The sequence below is a fragment of the Sciurus carolinensis genome, chromosome 6, assembly GCF_902686445.1.
Source record: "Sciurus carolinensis chromosome 6, mSciCar1.2, whole genome shotgun sequence".
NCBI lineage: Eukaryota > Metazoa > Chordata > Mammalia > Rodentia > Sciuridae > Sciurus > Sciurus carolinensis.
Window position 1 is genome coordinate 87,219,527 of NC_062218.1, and position 21,822 is coordinate 87,241,348.

A 21,822-nucleotide genomic window follows, 5' to 3' on the forward strand; every position below is an offset into this window, starting at 1 on the left:
TGGGAATGTTTCTATCTAATGATTTAGTTGGCATAAATAGTGGACTTCACCTATATGAAGAACTTGGATTTTCACATCTCCAAATAAGATGTAAAATGCACCACTGCCCAGTTAGTTTGCATGGATGATTGACTGACATCAGGGAAGATGGAAATTTACTAGCCATATTTAAAGGAAAAAATTTTACATAACTGGTGGATGAGATTGCAAAATGAGTACCAGGATTTAGAAAGTGCAGCCAATAAATCACTTCTTCCATTCAAATGACTGGTATCTTTGAGAAGTGTTTGTTTTAGTTATGACAGCTATTAAAATTACATAGGAAAATAAGTTAAATTCTGAACTAGGCCTTTGAATTCCTAAGTCAAAGCATGACTTTTTAAAATACTGAGGTATATTTAATCAAGTTATCTCAAGTATAATATTTTTAAGATGAAAGAGAGTAAAAAGGGGATTTTTTTAGAACTTTAATAAGTAGAATGTTTTAGTTTGGTTTTTTACCTTTTAAAATTTCTATTTTTGCATAAATTTAAAAATATATACGTAAATAAAATATTACATATATTATGAAGGCAATATGAATTAAATTAATAAATAAAATATTATTCAATATTATTTGATTAATAAATAGGAATATGTGTTAACATTTTTTCTGAATGTCATAAATAAGTTCAAGTTTATGTCATAAATAAGTTCAAGGATCACTGAACTGGACTCATTACAAGAGTAGAAAAGTTAAAATGGGAGATGGGACATGTTTTTCAATTCTTTTAAATTTTTTTTCAAGGAGGAATGTTAAGGAAAATACCTACCATATTTTCTTTTTAAAAAGAAAAGTCGTTTAGGAAAATTAGAAAATTAAGAAAGCAATGATTGTAGAAAGATGGATACATTATTAAGTTGAAAATAATTTACTTATGAATAACAATACTTTGAATACATTATCCATAATTTTCTTCCCCTTGGACTACTCTGAATACCCCAGTATTATTCTACACACACCACCTTCACTATTTCCTGGTTTAGGAATTTGATATGGCACATTTTCCTTTTAATTTTCCCCCTATTCGTTTCCTAATACCTTTTAAATTTTGTCCTTTTCTGTGAGTTATCCTCCTTTTTCCTAGGCACAAGTTTTGGGTAGGGCTTCTCTGGTGCTATTATTACTTAAACAATAACTTCACAATTACCAAAGAGCAAGCATTTTTTGCATTTATTATTTCAGTTTTGTTTTCTGAATGCTTAAAGTCCACTTCAACCCCTTGACAATTCTGTTATTGCATAAATACCCACGTGGCTTCCCTTTCTGCAATGTGCACACTACCCTCAACTATCAAATTATAAAAGTCATTTGATTCTAAACCTACCTTTTATGATATTAGATACTGTTGTATCTGTGACTCTGATCTTAATGATCAAACTTATCTTATTTTTTTAAATTATTACTTAAAATGGTAAGTTACAGACTTTCAAGAATTCCTGAAATTCTATGAACTTATTTGCTTCCAATAATGTAAGAATATGCATATAAAATTTGTGTACAATTTTTAGCAAATTATTTGTTCATTAGTCATTTGGTAGCTATGTAAATAAGAAAACAAGATCTAATAAAAACAAAACATTGAAAGTTCCACTAAGTTTTATAGTATGCATAATATTTTCCATCACCAAATTTATCTCTTATTCATAGGAAATGAAGTTGAAAGGAACTGTCACAAAATTATTGTGAAACTAAAATTATTTTAATGTTAATAAAATGTTTATAATGTTAATAAAGAGAATATTTGTGTGCTTTTATTTGCAGTGTGTGTCCCAAGCCTGGGGCCTTTGGTTAACATACAGAGGTTATCAGTTAGTGCATATGTGCCAAGATTCTCAGCACACTGATATTCAGTAAATCTAGTCAGACACAACTCAGGAAAAGTTTGGTGCACTCCCTGTCCCTGAAAATATCCTCCTTACATTCTTTAATCAACAATTTCCTTCCTCTCCACATCACTGGATGGTCAAACAGGCTTGTCCAGGTGTGCTGTGCAGTGCAGCATTAGCTTCCAGCAGGAAATTCCTCTCACCTCCTGCTCCCTCCTATAAGGAAGTGAATCTAAGGAGACTTGGCATTCACCTTTGAAAGTGGTCAGCTTCTGGTATGCAACAACAATAAAGGGACTTAGATTCAGGAGAAATATAACATATTATTTATCATAGAAAGAATTTCCAGAAAAAAAGCAAAATGCAGATGGAGATTGTGCTTAGTTACAGAAATAACATGTTTCTAGCATGCTCATAAAGTAGAAAAAGTTAAGAAAAAAAAAAAAAAAAGAAGTGAAACCTTCCATGAGGTTATAAGTGAGGGGATAATGCTCCTTCTCTGGTCTGCAGGTGAAGGGCAAAGGCAAGATTGCCTTCACAAAGTGTGAATGTTGGGATATTTTCTCTCAGGTATATGCACCTTAGAGATGGTCAGAAAATTGTGAGTCCCATAAACTCAAATGATGACCTGGAACTTTACAAGGTTTCTACAAATTCCTGATCTTTGGCAGTCTGGAGATTTCAGACTAACAGTTTTTAAATGTGTAAATCAAACTACATAGGATTACAAAGCAGAGCAAATATACTGAAATATCATTATCAAAATACTAAAGGAAAATTTGTGATATGTTAACATCTTCTGTAATAGCGTATTAGCAGAGGTAGTTGGTAAAGGAACTGAAGAGGGGTGCCTATAGTGGCATAGAGGATTCAAGACTGGTAAAAGAGGTGTAGGGCAGCAGCAGGAGGTTCAGATTAGTAGATGCTTATACAAGATATTCCTAAGATTGGTTTTCTTTACATTTCAGTGCCACCACCCAAATTCAGCCTCTTATTACTTGCTTAAATTAAAGGTTTCCTAACTTATCCTACATCTCAAGTTTTCAGCACTACCTCAAAGTCTTCTCAAAAACCTCTGTTCTGGTTCAGTTATTCTTCTGGGGTTCAAAACCACTTAGTGGTTCTTCATTGACACCGAAATAGGGTGCAGCTTTATAGTCTGAATTCAAGGTTCTTTAGTATTTGGTTTTGGTCTATCTTTACAGTCCAAGTCTCTAGTAGTCATTTCTATATACAGTACTTCATGATGTAATCAAATTGGCCCACTTATAGCTACCTGATTGAGTCTCAACACAATCCTGCCTGGTCCTTCCTCAGGTTGTTGCTTCCAGATGGAATGGTTTCCCACATTGCATGTGCAAGTCATACCCACATCAGAAGTTTCAGATCCATCAGTATCTATTAGGAGTGTAGGAATTTTGTCTTATTCAACTTGGTATCTAATATAATGATTTTCCATGTCCGTTACATATAAGAGATGGTCAGTAAAAGTACTTAAAATTAATGAACAGGAAGATTAAGCATGGTATATTATAAAAGTCCCTAGATTATAAACTGATGAATTGGGGATGGGTTTAAAGAGTACGTTTCAGAAGCACGCCCAAAAGAGTGGGGGAGCAGGGCACCATGGCACATGCCTGTAAATCCTACTGACTTGAGAGGCTGAGACAAGAGAATTGCAAATATGAGGCCAGCCTTGGCAACTTAGCAAGACCCTATAGCAAAATAAAGGACAAAAAGGGCAGAGGATATAATTCATTATAAATAGATTTGTGCATTTGTTTATATAAGAATGGGAGAAGAAATCCTAGCATTTGAATAGAAAAAAATAGGGAGTTGGTCAACAATGAATTAAAAGTCTTTTCTTATTTTATTTGGATTATCATATTTTAATTGTATTCAGCTTTCTTTCTTGTTGTTCCTGTTATCATCATCTCCTCACCAAAAATGTAAAGGAGGAAAAGATAGAGGTGATATTAGGAGAAAGAGGCTTACATATTGGCCCCAACCAATTTCGCAACGTTGCAATTTCTATCAACATTGAATGGGAGAGCTACAGAGTATCTTTTGCAGGGAAGTTTTTTTTAAAGGTTACTCGTATATAATTAGTTTTAATTCAGGCCTTTCCGTTCTTAAATATTACCTGCCTTTAACCTACATGAGATTCTGGATTGAAATTCTCATGCTAACCAACTCCAGTTTCCTAGTTCCCATAGCACCCATTATAGAACAATGCAATCTCATGGCTGCTGATGATATCAGAGTTGATGAATTCTCTGTTCCCTATAAATTATTCAAAAGCAATTTCAACTTACCAGAAATGAATTTCCCTTTCAATGAAAAGGCAAGTTTTGGTCATTTTCACCTTAAAATAATCTAATGGTGTTCAAGATTTAATAGATGGATACAGAATATTTCTCAAAAAATTTGTCCTTTGAAGGCTAAACTGGCCTAAATTCATATCTCTTTGCCAGATTCAAATGCAACTTGATATCTGTTAGATGAAAGAACGGGGGTGGGGATTAATATTAAACTGACCTTGAGCTCTCTCAATTTCTGATGAAAAGTTTCAAGTTGAAAATGTTCCTTCTGTGCTTTCAGAACACATTTTTCATAGTTAGAGCAGGCACTCCATTTGCAAGCTTTGTAAGATTTCCTGAGTAGAATTTTATGCAACTCATTTGATGTTATAATTCTTTGCAATATAACAAACACATTTGACTGCCACACAAAATGGGCAGTGAGTAGAAAGAGATTCAGGAACCACAGCCTAGTTTGCCTTGTCATTGTGTTTGGCCAAAGCAAACAGGAGATGGCAGACTGTGCCATTATGCAATATTTAGGACAAGGATGACTCAGTTTAAATGGAAACATTATCTTAGTTCTGAAGTAAAAGGGCAGATCTGCAAGCAAATCCCTTCATGTAAACAAGGATGATAAACTTATTCCAAAGGGAAAAATGCAAAGGGCATTTGTACCTCATGAATAATTTATCTTAATTGTCTGTTCTGGAGATTGTTCCCCAAGAATTTCTCATGAAGAAAAAGGACAATAACTTTAATTGACTAATTCTTTTGCTGATGTAGCAGATATTTCACTCAAATGAGATAAGGCCATGGGGAGTGGGGTGGGGAGGGGATACTGTACTGTAGAGCCATAAAATGATTTCCACTCTGATGACATTTTGGTTAAAAGTCTTTGAAGAAGTGTGAGCAGTGGTTTAATAGTCTTTGAGCAAAGGTTGTCAGCTTCAGAAACATACTTTCCAAAGGTCCTGCTGCAGGAACTGCTGCTGCTAATGCTGTCAGACAAGGCCCACTAGAAAAACCCATGTGAGAAAGAAGTTATGTGCTTTCTCTTCAATTTTTTGAAGATAAAAATAAAAGGAAATTTATGAGAAAGTTTAAAAATACCTGCTTATATCATACCAGGTGAGTGGATAATCCTGGTCTTTTGTTGGATTACTGAAGTTGGATCAGTGGAAAGAGTAACAAAATTCTAGTACCTAATTAAGGATGGGAGATAGGTAAAGGGTCCAAATTTATTCTAACTTTTTGGACATAGTTTTCTAAGTCAAATACAAAGATTCCAGTGTACATGAGGAACATACTGATTTTCTTCATTATTCCAAATCCATTGGCTGTATCATCATTGTTTTCTGGTGCAGGAGCTGAAATTGCATTCTCCCAACACACATTTCACTAACAGAACCTCCTCTTCACTGTGCTCCCAAACCAGGATGAGGTGAGGGCTCTGTACTTTTGACATTTAGGTAGAACACATTACAGCCCACAAAATTACAGCATGCACAGGAAAAATAATATTGTGGCCTTGAAGAATGCCTAATGCCCTTTCTTTATTCAAACCCAGAAAGAAAAATGCCTCTTTAAATATTATAGATAAAAAGTCATGAATTACAAAAATAAACCTATGTCTTTTTTTTATAAAGGAAAAAACTAAACATCGCTTAACAATTCTCTAGTGTTTTAAAGGTTATTTTGCATGCATTAATCTTTTCTCTCAGAGGTGTTTAACCTCTTCCGATTTATAAGAACTGAACCTGTACAAGGAGAAAGAAGGGCATAGTATTTGAAGAGCTGAAGCTCTGTGAAAATATGAATTCTACAGAGCATGAGCTCAGATTTGGTAGACCCGATGTGATGCCTGGGGTATCTGACAAGTGCCTAGGTGGTTCTAATTTGTGGTTCTCCTCCAGTCACATTTTGAGATACAGAGAGCTGAGATAGGCAGGTTAGTTTTTAAAGCTATTAAAAGAGCTGCTTTTAAGTACTGACCATTTATTCTTATAGTCCTCAGTTTGTCCCATCAATGGGTCTTTCTGAATTTTTATGATGTCCTTCTCCCCTTTCACTGGTGTACCCTGGTACTGGTGCCTGAGGATGTCCTCATTTGCCAGCCCCACCACACTAGGGGAAGGATACATGCTTGACAGGTTCCAGAAAGATCTCTTCCTTCCCTCATTTGAACTTGATTCCCTTTCATATCTTTCTTTATTCCAGGTAGTAACACTAATGAAGCAATCTGATGAACTACCCAATGCTTATTAAGAATATGTTGATTGAGAATAGTTTTATGTTTCTACCACGGTCATTTATTTTAGCTGTTTCTGCTGACTAAACCATTCTCCCACATCTTTCTTTTAAAAATACGTTACTCAGCATCTTCACAGAGAAGCTTATTTGACATTCCTTGGAAATAGTCTTGGACCCTTATCCCACCCTCCAGTGACTCTCAAATCCAAATATTTATCAGTATCTAAAATTGCCTAATTTCTATTCTGTCTTTTTACTATAGTAAAACGTAATTCCATGGAAACTGTGGACCTTTTTTAAAAATCATTTTTACACCTCTATCCCTAGCATACAAGTAAGTTATCAGTAAGTATTTGGTGTATAACTAATTGAATGAATGTAAATTTCTCCCAGTAATAAATCTCTTAACAGTGGGCATGGAGACAAAGCCTTGCTTTCTTCTAATTTACCGAGCATTTACTTGGAAAGTGGGGTTTTTGTGCAGGGGAAAGCAGATGGTAGTAGAAGAAAGTCAGAAAAACTAAGGGGTAGGTGAATTTCTGTTCTAAAATGCCCTCTTTGGGGGAAGATTTTTTAATAGAAGCAGGTCCAAAAGGGTATCATCCTCAGAAATGTCATCCTATGACATAAAACCTCCCTCTAACACCCTAACACCTTCCTAACCCAGAACTAGCTGCCTATGCTAATGCATGGGATTCATAGGGCAAGATACTCAAATTGGAGGCAAGTAACCAGTTCAATCCAGGAATTTCAGTGGACATCAACTACTTGACTAAAGAGCTGAACCTTTTGTTGTAAACTCTATATTTAGAGCTCACTTTCTTATTTTGGAAAATAAGGAGGTAGGTATAAATTATTTCTCAAGTGTCTTCCACCATTAACAAAAATTTTGATTCAAATTACTGGCTACTATGGGATCTGAAAAACAAAATGTGAGTAAGCTACTCCACCTACTGGGTGACTTTTAAATTACAAATAAGACTCCAATGAAGTATCGAAACTCGGAGACTTCTTTAAGATCCCTATTATGTTGAGTGTGTGTGTGTGTGTGTGTGTGTGTGTGTGTGTGTATGTCTGTCTGTCTGTCTGTCTCTCTCTCTCACACACACACACACATACACACACACAAACACACACTCATTCCGTTCTTTCTGAATGCTGCAAGTATTTTCCATGGGTATGTCTTTGTTTTATTCCTGTGAACTCAGAAAATGATGGTCACAAATTTTACTCAATAGGTCTTCCATTTGCCTCTTTGTGGTCTCGCCACTTTTCTCTAGGAATAACAGGACATGAAAACAGGTGGAATAGGAAATTAGAGATAGCCGAAATCTCCATTAGGAGCAGATCTGCAGCGTTAGGCAAAGCACCATGGTGTGACCAGAGCTAGGTCAGGGTCTATAGTCTCCAGGGGCAGATAGTTTGCAGTTAGGCACAAAAATGAGAACAAAAGCACTAAGATGGAAGCTTGATGCGGTAGAAAGAACATGATCTTTTTAAACAAGCATACCCGAATTTGAATCTGTACTCACTTAATTAGTTACACGGCCACAGGCAGTTTACTGAGAATGGGGCAAAATGGAGAAAGGAGAGGGACCCTAGTATAGTATTTGAAATTATGTACCAGCCCCTATAGTGATTGGTTTGCATGTAACTTAATTTAATTCACATAAAAGCCTTATCAAGTAGACTAATTTCCCATTACATGCTGGTGACCTGCTGTTTTTCTCATCTTACACACTCTTCTTGGATAATCCAGCATGCTTGTAATTTAAACAAGCATTGCTTAAGCGGACATGTGATTGCAGTGGGATAGAAAAAGAAAGAGAAAGACAGTGTGAGAAAACTCTTTCATAAAGTTTGCATTAGGAAGGGAGAAGAGGAATGAAAACAGGTTGCAAGAAATGTGCATTCAAAGGAGTTTCCCCCCTTTCCCTGAGATGGCAAAGACAAATGTGATTTTACATTGAAAAAACGCAAAATAAAATATCTAGATAAGTTAAGTCCAGACAAGACAAGTCACAGTAAGACAGGTTCACTTTCCCACCAAGAGGCTCTTGCCTGATGCACAACTACTTGCAGCAACATTTCATTCTACTACTCACTTCTATCCCATCAAAACACATTTCTCCAAACCCTTTGGTTTTCCTCTTGCCCCATTGGCTATCTCTGAATCTGTTACTGGATCCTCCTCCCTGTGCCAGACTTCTGACAGTCTCTGTCTTCTACCAAAGGGCTAGATTCTCAGCTCTCTTCTTTTATGATCTACATTCTACCTAGTTGACTTCATAGCATATGACATCATCTCTACGTGTAAATGATTGACACCACTGAATCTCTTTCCACATCTCTACCCGGGGCTCCAGCACTGTCTCTGCCAGGATAACCAATAGGCATAAAATCACTTGGTTGAGAAGCATAACTACAAAAAGTGCCCTCACTAATCATCTATATTGTTTCCTTCCACTGTCCATTCAGACCTTCTTGGGGCCTGGTTTTCTTTTGACTCTTGGATCAATGTCAGGGTATGCCCCCAAAGCTACCCACTTTTCTAGTAAGCCTTAGTTGACTAAGAGTTATAGTATAAAATCTTTATTCTAAGACTGTGGTCTGTGGAGCCAGAATGACCTTCACTTTCCCTACCTTGCCTCCATTTAGTTATAGAACTTTACGATTCTGTAAAATGAATTGTTAACCTCTTGAAACTTTCGAAGGTGGTATACATCACTTTCCTTTGATAAAAGGAAATGCAGATTAAGAGGCCTAGTTACAAAATAAATCCAACATACATAACTGAAATAATTAATCCCATTTCATGCTTTCAATTTTAATCTTTGTTGAAAATGAAGTCTCCTCTTACTGTGTGTGCCATGCCATCCACTAGACTCCTTCTCTAACAGTGCAGAGTAGATATGCAATGACAAGCAGAACCTTGAAAGAGAGACATGTACTTACAGCACAGAACACAGCTTTTTTCTTTGAGCATCTGTACAGCCCAGTGTGTGAAGAATCTCCAGGTCCTACACACACACCCACATTTGGATTCTTGCATACATAGATTCATAGAGCAGAACAAAAACTAGCTTGTTTCACTACACAGTACAGGGAATGCCTCCTTTTATTTTTAACTTGGTTGAACACTCAGACTTAATTTTTGTAAAGTCCTATCTGTTATTGACACTAATGGCCTGGATATAGCTAACTTTTAGGCTAAATAGTAAATAGATTTACCAGTCATTCCTCTTCTTTTGTGTCTTCTACTCTTTTCTATTTCTCTATACTCTACCCCTAGCATTCACATTTAAACTGGTAACTCACATTTAAAAAACTATGACCAAAACATCTTTATCCTCATACCACCTTCCTTGTCAGTTTTCATTGGAGTTCTCCTTTTAGCAATGGCAAGCTAATTGATCAAGGATCTCCTCTACTGCCAAGCAGAAGGAAAAGCTGAAATATAAAAAAAGTCTCTGAATACAGCAGAGAGCTAGGAAGAAAATAAATATTAATGAGAGTAAAACCAAACAGAAAAGCCCAACATCAGGGTCATATCCATTTGAAGAGGCTGAGAAGTAAACAGAGCATTTGACAAAGTCATGGAGCTGACCTTCTGTTAAGAAGTTGTTCCTGATAGATCACAATCTGCCCTAGAACTCTGAAGAAAAACCCTGGAAATTAGGTGAACAAGGTAAAGACCAACCCTCACAGGGACTGATGGTTGTCTTACGACCACTCCAGCACTGATAAGATTGAGATGACCTTGAATTATGAGTACTCTTATCTTCCTAACAGAAACAAAATTACAGAAATGGAAGATGACAATACAGATCTAAGGGGCATACAGATAAAGGAGTCATTAGACATGAACTTCAATATGACTATGTTAATATGCTAAAAGAAATGAAAGACAATCTTGAGAATTTCAGCATAAACAGGAAACTATAAAAAAGAATCAAATAGAAAGTAGAAGTGAAAATATAAGTACTGAAATTGAGAACTTTATGGAATTAATTTGCTATTAAATTATATAATTGCAGGTATGTCAGAAGAATATATACAGAATAAAGCATAAAGAAACAAGAGGTTTCTCTTGGTTTTCTGTTGAGAAAGTAGCTGAACATCTTATTGGCATGATGAAAGTCAAAATTCAAAGTTCTGAAAGGAAACAACCACAAAATTTATAATTCTATAGTCAATAAAAATTCCTAAAGTATTAGAGGCAAAGATATTTGCCAGTGAAAACTGAAAAATTCATCATCAATAGACTACTTACTTAACAGAGTCTTGCTAGAAGAAAAATGACTGCAGGTTAAACATTTGAAGATTTAGGAATAGAGAAATATTAATAGGAGGGATAAATAAATGGGTAAGTATAAAAGAATGCCAATAATGTGTCATAGGATTTATAGTCTGTGTAGAATTAAAATACATAATAACATGAACATATTACTTAGAGCATGATTAAATTAGATGCTGTGAATTCCATAAAATACTCCATAAAATAGTATAAGTACTGACTTATTAAACTATTAGCTTAATAAGTTAGTGCATGAGGTAAACTTTTAGATAACTATTAAAATTATAATAATTAATAACTATCATGTATATGGAATAATAAAATTCTTTAAATACTAAAAGGAAGAAAAATGAAGAAAAGAAATATGGAACAGAAGGGGCAAATCAAAAGAAAGAAATTATAGCAGATAAATTCAATGATACTACTAGTTGCATTAATTGTATATGAACTAGATACTCTTAAGTTACCCTGCTTCTCTAGTCTCTTTTGCAGTTAAGCTTTTCAAAAGCCTTGTCTCTGAATGCTGTTTTCAAATTTTAACTCACATTAATGAATTGGTTTTGTCTAAACCCACTCTAGACTGCTTTTGCCAAAATTACCAATGACCTTTGTGATGCACGATTGAAGGGATGCTTTCTAACAGTCATTGTCATATGCCACCTGGGCAGCACGGGGAAATGAATCACCTTCCTTTCTGAAACTTCAGTTATCCCCTCCACTCGATGACGCACGTTTTCCTGGGTTGTTTTCCCTCTCTGGCTACCCCTCAGTCGCTTTTCCTATGTCCTCCTTCTCTGCCCACCTTCTGCTTAAGTTAAGGGCTGTCTTTTTTCTTTCTTTAATTCTCTCCCTTAGCAATGGCATTGACTAAACACCACACATACTCACTACATGGCATTCTATAATATCTATCTTTTACATAATAACACACACACACTTCTCAATTTTTTTTCCTACCTCCAATCTTGAATATCCAAATGCCTACATAAGAAGGGCATCTACAATGTCAACCACAAGACCACACAGGGCAAACTGAACTACTGACCTTTCCTCACTCTATATTTCTGTGACCTGCTCCCATTCCAGTAAGTGCTACCTTGTCCAACCAATCACTTTTGAAGAAACTTCAGTGATCCTTATCTTACCCTTTCCCTAAGTTATAGATGGGATATTCCCTTCCCCTCCATATTAATGTGTTGAAACCTCATTCCTTAATGTAGAGGCATTTGGAAGGGGGATATTTGGAAGTGAGGTCACTAGGGTGAAATCTTCATGAATGAGATTAAGACCCTTACAAAAGAGATTTCTAAGACTCCCTTGTTCTTTTCACCATGTGAGACTTGTGAAAAGATGGTCACCTATGAACAAGGAAGAGGGTCCTCACCAAACAGTGAATCTGCTACTGCTTTGAACCCAGACTTCTCAAACTCCAAAACTGTGCCAAATAAGTTTCCATTGCTTATACGATGCCCAGTTTATAGTATTTTGTTATAGTAGTCCTGAAAAACGAAGATACTACATTTAATCCATCACCCAATCTTACTGTTTCTGGTTCTTAAAGACATCTGGAAACCTGTCTAGTAAAATAATCTTACATGGGTTAAGACCATTGCCTCTTGCCTAGACTATGGCACTGGCTTCCTAAGTGGAATTTCCATTCCACTCTGATCACTCTCCAATTCATTATCAACACTAAGTCAGAATGAGCTTTTGAGAATTGCCTTACCTAAAACACTTGATGGTTTTCTATTGAAGTTAGAACATGCAAAAGTCCCTTGTATACCTCAGGGCCTGTGTGACCGGTTTCTTGCCTACCTTCTAAGTCTAACCTTCTTCTTTTTCTGCCCTCCACCTTCCACTCTGGTTTTAGCTACACTAGACTTTTTCTATGGTCCTAAAACATGACACAACTTTTTCTAGCCTAGAGACTTCATGCATGTTGTTTCTCCTATCTGAAGAATGCTCATTCCAACTTTCTAGCTGGTTAATTAATATTCAGCCCTCAGGTATCAGTTAAAATGTTATATCCTTGAAAAGGAACTCGTTACATACTCCCTTCCCCATCCTAATTTATCTAGGCCATTCATTTTACTTTTGTTCCAATTGTCAATTTATTGCCTTTCAGTCTCTGTCCAAATTCAACTCTTAAAATATGCTCTGTTCTAATGGACTGAATTCCTTGACATTTACATTACATTTACATTTTCCTTTACATTAAGCATGGTGCTAAGATTTCTCAGTAGAGGGTGCTAGAGGAGCATTGCAGGGGGAAGGGATGATGCTGCTCTTTCAGCTGCAGCAGGGTGGGACCACAGTGTGAGTATATGGACATCAGGGGGTGCTTTGTCTCAACCATGTACCCAGAACACTCTGTGCTCCTGAAATTTGCAGCCCTAGTTTGATCTGGTGATCACTTTCTTTCAACTATTTCCATATGGACTTCCTATGTGCCAGGTCTCCTGCCCACCTGATGTCCTGATTTCCTCTGTGCACGTCCCTCTTCCCCTAGGTTTTTTTCCTTACAGTTCTTTTCAGACCACCATTTCTTGACAGGGTTTTTCTAAAAGGAACACCTCATACTCTAGGCCTCCTGCCATCTGAATGCTCTCATTCTCATTGTATAACTATCCAGCAACCACCGGCTGAGATTTGCCTGCCCCATTTATGCCCCAAAGGGTTGTTTTTAGTTTGTCCTGTGATTATAGACTTAACTCTGGCCTGGCAAAGTGGTGAGCTTTGCCACCAGTGAATTAAACTAATTTTTCTAATGAAATCTGAATCCCCAGTCTTAGAGAGGGGTCCCCCTTCCAAATTGGTCATTTCTTGGATATGCTATCTTGGTGCCATATAGAATTGTCTTATATCTTATAGTTATTCTTTTATTATAGTTTAAGAACTCTTTATATTAAACTTCCCTTGTTTAAAAGCATTCTGTGAATCTGTCTCTTGATTCCATTCAGACTGCTGCAATTTTCTTCTTCCTATAATTGTACTTATAGGACTAATCACAATTGTGTGTTTACTTCTTCATAAGTCTCTTCCACAGAACTATAAGCACAAATAGGGCAGGCTTTGTGTCTGTTTTGCTGCCTTCCCAGTGTTTACATAATGCCTGGCTTATAAAAAGTACTCAATAAATATTTGCTGCATGAATGAATACTGTGTGACTGAGTTCATTTTCTGCTAATTTATTCTGTTATGTTCTTCTTATGCCCCATTAACTCTTCTGAGTCATTGCTATCTATTCTAAAGATCAGAATAATGTATTCTGGAATTTGGAGCACTATGAGGGATCTGATTTTGGCTCTTTGGATGCCAAATAAAGTTGTATTTTTTATTCCTATCTCCATATTATTACCTATGGTGGCAATGATGGTCACAATTGCATTTGCTCATGATAGTTTTTTGTTCGCCGTGTACAAATCTTAAAATCTTCAATTCTTTTGAAAAGAAAACTAGATGCAATTAAAAAAATATTTTAACTCCAACTATTATTATCACTAGAGTTCCAATTTTTCCACATAAATTCTACCCCCGAATTTATACACTCAAATCCCAATAGGATCTTGTGGTAATTCAAATGACTGGGATCAGTGTAAGGAAATGAGGAATAGTGGGGATTATGGCAAATTGCACAGCACATGCTACACCTGAATGCATTTAATTTAAAAAAGTTATAAAAACATCATGCAAGCCAAACACAACACCTGCAAGCAACACCAGTCCTATGACTGCTGCCTGGCAAACCCAGACCTAAAATATTGACTCCAGGAATCATCTGAAATTCAAAAACCAGGAATCTGCAAACAAGGGGTGCCTGACTTAATTTGTTTTCTGTATTTATTTTGCTGAAAAACGACATTAAAAACTAGCATCTACTATTATTACTATTTTATAAGAGGAAAACAAATTGATCAAAGGCAGGAAGTATACAATCTCAGGATTCCAATCTTCAGAAAGTACAATTGGCAAGCTCAGATGAGCTGTTTTTATTTTTGTCTTTTGACTGGATGGGAATAAACTTTGTTGTGATACTCACCTTGGCTACAAATCAAAATTAGTTTGAAAGCTTAAAAAAGAATGCACAGTTTCAAGGACCCTACTCTTGAAGATTCAACAAGTAAGAGGGTAGTTTCCCTATGTACTTCAGAAAACTCTGGGGCTTCTGAAACAACATCCAGACTGGAAACTTCTGCTCTGTTCCACTTTAATACTCAGACAACAGAAATCAAGGACAGAGTACCATTTTTCATCCTAAGTAGAGAGAATTCTATTTTCCTGCACTGGAGGGAGACAAAGTTTTTCAAAGGAGCTTATAGGGATCACATTTCCATGAAAGCACAGCATCTCAAGTTCTGTGTCACAAATATGTGGTTTACATTGTATATACATATATACATATAAGTGTGCATATATATATATGTATGTATATATATGCACAACTTAAAGTTAAGAAACTAGGGTAATGTAAATTAAAGGAAGAAAAAATACGATTGTGTAATGAATGAGGTAAAAGATCAAAACTTCTGCTTTGAACTCCAATTACAGGTGGGTCACACATGTGGTCAAAGTGAAGCCTATAATAGGTTGTAAAGTGGCAAGACACAATGGTCCTTTGACAGACGGGGAAATGTATGTACTCCCTAGGGAAAGGAGTCCATCTAGCTCTTGCCAACACCCAGACTATTTCAAGAGAAGCTGGAAATTGAGATGTCCAAGTGAAACCTCTGTTTTTACCATGTTTGCATCTGATTAAAAAATATTAGACACTGGATTTCATGGGGCTGAGAAAACACTTATTGATAAAATGTGAACTGCCACTTGAAAAGCTTTCCCCATACATACAGGCCTAGGTCCCAACTCAGACCTGCCAAATGAGAAACATCTGGGAAAAGAAAAAAGTCTGCATATTTTGAAAATATTCCCTAGATGATTTCAATCTTCACCTATAGGTAGAAATCACTTAGGAGATCTGGAAAATGAAACAAGGTATTCCAGGCCACTTCCCTGGTGCTCTGCCTCAGAAGGCTTAATGACATCCAAGTCTTATCACACAGGGAATGGTGCCTGGGCTTTGAGTCCTGGCCACCTGTGCTTTGCCTTAGGCCCACCTTGATTTCTCTAGGTATTCAGTTTGGTTCTTATTTTCTTGGCTTTGATAAGAAAGTTTTCAGAGAGAATCTGAAAATAGGAGCAGACAAGATAGAAACTTATGCCAGCCTTGATTTATGCAGCAGCAGAGAAAATAAATTACAATTCCCTGAGCTTTTGAAGAAAGAAAAGTTCCCAAGAAGTCACAGAAGAGAACACTGTTTCCAGAATCCTGCAACATGGTACCATACAAGAGAATACTTAGAACACGAAATAGTCCATGGGACTGCTTTTCCTATGGTTTCTTGTTCTTGTCCCGGTGCCAGTCCTTACCCCTACCCTCAGTTACCTTTTTATGTTTGTAATAGTGGAGGCAGCCATCATGTTTCAGCACAAACCACCTCTTCCTCCAACCCTTCACGAAGCCAGAGTGAGTCCTCTTATGTAGATAGCCACGGCAGGTGGGCCGAGGGGTATTAGGACAGTGGCTGATGTCAGATCCCACCACCAGAGTCAAGATGTCTGAACCTAAAGGCATAAATATGGGATCATTCAGTGGTTAACAAGCTTAAAATCAAGTGGAAGGACATTACTATTCAGGAGTAGATGAGGAAATGGTTATAGCTTTTAAAAATGAAATTAAATAGAATCTTAACTTAGAAATGAAATGGGTTCCTTGGTAATTTAAACCCTCATGTTTTTTAGAAAAATAAAAATTGGAGAAGTAAAGAGACTTCCCAGAGAGCTCACAACTTACAAGGGGTTGAGTCAGATGTGGGACCCAGCTGTGGGACCCAACTTCTAGGACATAGTTCTTTCATTCAACCATAGAGCCCTCTTGGTTCTGATTATGGCCTCAAGTCTGTTCATTTTTACTGGTTACAATTATATCAAACTAAATCTTTAAACATATTTTGGTTTTGTTTCCTGAGGAGGAGGATGATGCTTTTGCTTTTCTGTCTCACTTTTATTTGAGATAATTAGCCTCTTTGACCCAAGCAAGCAAAAGGGAAGATTTAAGTCACTGTATCTCTTGCCAATATTGTCTCTCATCAAAATCATTTACCAACCCTTGAACTTGGAAGTAGAAGAAGACTAGTAGGGCTAAAGCACTTTTCTTTTCCCCCTACCTATCGAACTTAAGGTGAGAATTTAACCCTGAGCTTCTAGACTCTTATCTTCTCTTTCTTGGAAAGCCTTTGGTGACTGGACTTAGTGGCATCCCCTTACCCATAGGACTGTATGGTGTATAGCTTGGGGAACTCGTCCCTGTCCCTGTTAATATGAGGTCATTGTGCTTTGATGCTGCCAATGTGGACACAGACTTTTATCATACACCTATCTTTTGATGTCTCAAGACAACACTCTGAATGTCACTCAGACAGACAGCAACCCTGACATGCTTTGAAGACTGCAAATGGGGTATGACTTCATTTACAATTCCTCTGAGAGGGAGGCCACATCCCTGAAGGGGGACATTTGGCCTTGGCTACGCTGACTTCATCATAATGTCTGACATTGAGATTACCGATCTGTTTAGAGCTGTCTATGGAAATGGGGGTCAGTGAGGAGACTCCTCTTCTATAAATGACAAGCTCCAACCCAGGGGATCATTCCTGGCTGAGCCAAATGGCCCTGAAAATAAAGATTTGTCCCAGAAAGGCTGACACAGTCTTAACTTTAGCAGCACACAATGCACCTTGGTAATTAAATAACTCTCTTTGTGTCAAGATAATTCTTCATTGCCATGTAAATACATTTTAATTTATTGAACTGCCCTTAAGCTCCTGTCAAAAACACATCCAGGAAAATTAGAAGAAATGCTCCAGATTGACCAGCAACCCACAAATGTCTTTGTCTTTGGACTTCTGTCCCCAAAGAACTGCACTCTTGGACTAATATGCATAGTTGACACATCTGCCAATTTATTTATGTACTGTTGCAGTGGGTGCCCCTCGAGGTCATTTTCCTCTTGCTTACACAGACTGCATATGGGTTTCTCTGATACTGATCAGACTAAGCTTGTGTTTCTGCCTGGCCATAAACATAACTTGGTGCACCACAAAAAAATTCTCTCTGGGGGAGGGATACAGATGGCCCTGCTGCAGCATAGTGTCATCGTAGTAGAAGAAAGTTTTTCACATGCAGGGTTAGGATATGAGTCTGATGCATCGGGAGTTTCTGAGTTCCAAACAGCTGTCGGGCAGTGGTGGTTTTTATACTGTTTATCCAATTCTATCAGGGCCCAGAGGACTTGGACCTGACATTCACAGAGGAGCTTGATTTAAGGCTTTAGACATTTGATGTTACCTTCAAAAAAAGTTATTAGTATAGTCATTGCAATTGTGTGTGTGTGTGTGTGTGTGTGTGTGTGTGTGTGTGTATTTGTGTTAAAAGGACTAAATTGTCAAGTAGGAACATTTGAAACCTCCTGGTTTTGTTATCATTTATTTATTAACTAACTGGGAACCTAAAATTAGGAAGTGTCTTCAGTTCTTTAGTTCAATGCTTTTGAAATCAAATATAAATGCAAATCAGTGGTTTGCTAAATTGCATATACTTATTCAGTGGATCTGGCATAAGGCCTAAGATTCTGAATTTGTAACGAGCTCTCAGGTAATGTTTGACCACAATTTGAGTTGCAAGTTCCCAGGTACCTCTCAGTTTCCAAGAGGCTCTGTTACTTAGCACAGTCTTTGCCACCAACTTCCATATTTCTTCTTTCCTTGACTATGACTTAATGTCCTCTGTCTGCTTTCATTTTCAGCCCCAATATTTCTCAGCAACAAAACTAGCTCCTTCCTTTACTTCTTTTTCTTTGTCTCTCCCCAACCAGGAGAATTCCTTTCCTCTCTGGACATCTTGTTTGTTTATTGGCAGTAGGTGGGATAAAGGATATGGGAGGGCAAATGTCTACAACCTGAGGTGAAAGAGTCAAGAGAACGACCAGTTTTGTGAGATGAAAGAGCTCGAAAACTCAATCTTTAGCAAATTTAACTCTTTGGCGATGATGTCCTTCAAAACAAAAGCTACCCAGAAAGCTCTACTTCCCTAGCACTTTCGCCCAGAGTTTTCAAAGTAAAGAGTTGTGGAGGTTATTTACAGCTACAGGAAGGAGAAAAATAATTTCTTTTTCTAATTCACACTTTCTCCTTGGCTTATCATCTTCTTATTATGCCACCAATCTTAAACTGTGTCAGAGTCACACCTCTGCTGTCAGACAAACTCTACCACCCTCCAAAGCACAGAGGAGAAATGTGCAAGACGAGGACTGTCCCTGAGGGCTTGCTCTGTGCTCCAAAGCTGAGTGTCTGGCCTCCAGAGGTACCTGTGTGTTTGATTTTAGTGAAGCCTGCACTTTAGTGATGCAAAGAAGCCCTGAAGAAGGTGAAAGACTCTGGACTGATTAAGTTTTACTGTGTTCCTTTACTCTTTTCATTGTTGATTAAATCTTCTATTTGAGTCTGCAAATAATGAGCCCCCTACATGTATATAGAAGCTAAAACCAGAAAGTAAGGGACACCTAACTGAAACAAATATTCACACAGAGACGTTGTCATTCACCATGTGACACCGAGCGCCTTTTAAATATCCATTTTGATCTTCCTGTCAGCAAAATAAGGTATTTTGAACAGGTGTGTGTGATTGGTACTATTGAATAGTAATCCTAATTATAAAATTAGGCTTTGTAATATTCAGTGAATCCCCTTTGTCACACTAGTCTGGGGAGATAACATTGGTGTTAGAGCCTAAGAAAGCAGACTTGTTGTCATAGTGCTGTAGCATGTCTCTAAGATGCTGGGCGGGGCTCTGATGCAGGACTGTTAGTGAAATCATCATCAGGGACATTTACTCAAATTACAAACGTGCAGACCACTACCACGAATTTCTTACCAGCGAATCTGACACACAGTTAGATTTAGGCTTCAGTATTTGGCAAAAAGTGATTTGATGTTCACAAATATAAATCAATTTCGTGGTCCCAAATATTCTTCTTGTAGACCTGCTGCTCCTCAGTAATCCTCTTTTGTTCTGCTTTCTTTCACTATTACTGCTTATACATTTTAGAATGTAGGTGGAGCTAAAGTTGGTTTTTGGGTTCCCACTCAGGAAGCATTCCTCTGCCGTTGAACTGGGGTGTTCATGACTCTCAGATCAGTTGATTGTTACCCTCAGATTCTGGCACATGGCTTTTTTTTTTTTTTTTTTTTTTTTTTTTTTTTTTGAGTGCAAGACCTCGCTTTGCTTTATTTTATTTTGTTTTGTTTTACTTTACTTTATTTTCTCCTCAGGCATTCTGTCCCTCACAAAAGATACTGACTATGGAATTTTGTTATGTCTATTTTAGAAACAGTGTTATGCTAAGAAGTAGTTCTATTTCTTTCTCTCCTGCTCTGCTTTGTTTCTCCCCTCCTCTCTCCTTCATTTTCAGCTCAAAACCATGTTTTACAAATCTATCCATGGTGCTGGCTAAATGTGTATCTTGGACGCTGCTGTGAAGTGAGGTGTAGAAACACAGAGTGTGAATCTCTTGTGGCTTACTTATCCTTTCATCTAGTGATGGTCACCCAAACTGCCTGTAATTCTTTTCTACTACACAGAACTGCAACGAATGCCCTTGTATGTCTTCCTTTGTAGTTTTTCGGGCTTGTTTGCGCTGAAGTGCAACTGCTAGGACATAAGATTTATAGGTACTGCCCTAGGAACTGCCAGATTGCTCTCTGAAAGGCCTGCATTCCCAAAAGAGTGCATGAGGAGGCTCATTTCCTTATCCTTACAGGCTTGTCAAAGCTAGCTATTATTTTTCAATCTCTTTTTTTTTTTTTTCATAATCTAGTGGATCTGAACTATCATCTTGCTGATAATTTGCATTTCTTTGATTACTAATAAAGTTATTCTTCTACAATTTATTTTATTGACAATGCTTTTAACTTTACAGTTGGGGTCTTTAATATAGTTGAAGTCCACATTGTAAAAGGTATAAAGGTTAAGCTATAATGCTTGAATTCAGCTAACTTCTTTATAAAAGTGAGATTCTAAAAATTTCCTGGGGTTACCTTTTTCATACATAAAATTTTAATTAATATTTGCGTATGTTTCTGAAATTTCTAGTCCTTTTTTTTCCCACTAGTCTTTATCTTTTCTATGAAAGAACTCCACCTTTTATTAATTATTATGGATTTGTAATATATCTTAATATCTGGTATGGAAAGTCCTTTGCTTTGGCTTGTCTTATTCACAAATGACATAGCTCATTTGCTGATATTTAGTCTTCTACATGTTTGAGGATAAGTGTGACAATCTACACAGAGTTCATTAAAATTTATTGGAGTATTATTAAATTTTTACATTAACTTTAGGTGAATTAAGATCTTTGCAAATTTTTTCACCCCATTTCCAGGTGTTTAAATTTAATTTTATATACCTTGAAGAAGTCATAATTTTTTTTTAAAGTTCTTGTGCATTCTTTGTTAGATTAATTCTTAACTACACTGTAATTTGGTTGCTATTGTTAATCATATATCATTTTCCTTATATTTATTTCTAATGTAAGCAAATATTACTGAGTTTTATAATGTGATCTTGGTTTGGTCAGTCTTTGTCTATTTAGTTCTAGATGTTGGATTGCTGATTCAGTTATAATCATATAATCTGCAAAAAATAATGGCTTTTTTCTCTTCCCTCCCAGTACATATCCATTTATTTCTGTTGCATGTGTTATTGGATCAGTCAGGCCCTTTGACCTGGTTGTTATTCTCAGCATTGTTTTTTTCAATATTGAAAGAAATGTGTCCAGAGTTTCTCTGTTAAATGTTTTGTTCTTGTGTGTGAGCAAGATTAGGATTTTGGTAGTGTTATGTTTTGGATCTTTAAAATCCCCCAAAGGCCCATATGCTAAGGTTTGGTAGTTGACCTGTGGTTGGAAGGTGGTGGAACCTTCAGGAGGTGGGCCTAGTGGAAAGAAATTAAGTCATTGTGGTTGTGACCTTGAAATGATATTGAGACTCTGTC

General features: G+C 36.9%; 1 protein-coding gene across 1 annotated transcript in view; it reads right to left on the reverse strand.

Annotated features, from left to right (window-relative positions):
• The window catches only part of LOC124986352 (uncharacterized), a 123,021-nt gene that overhangs the window by 42,955 nt on the left and 58,244 nt on the right, over positions 1-21,822 (reverse strand). Inside the window, exon 8 of the mRNA XM_047554755.1 lies at positions 16,160-16,338. Coding sequence (XP_047410711.1) covers positions 16,160-16,338 — 179 coding nt within the window. The remainder of the gene's footprint in view (positions 1-16,159; positions 16,339-21,822) is intronic.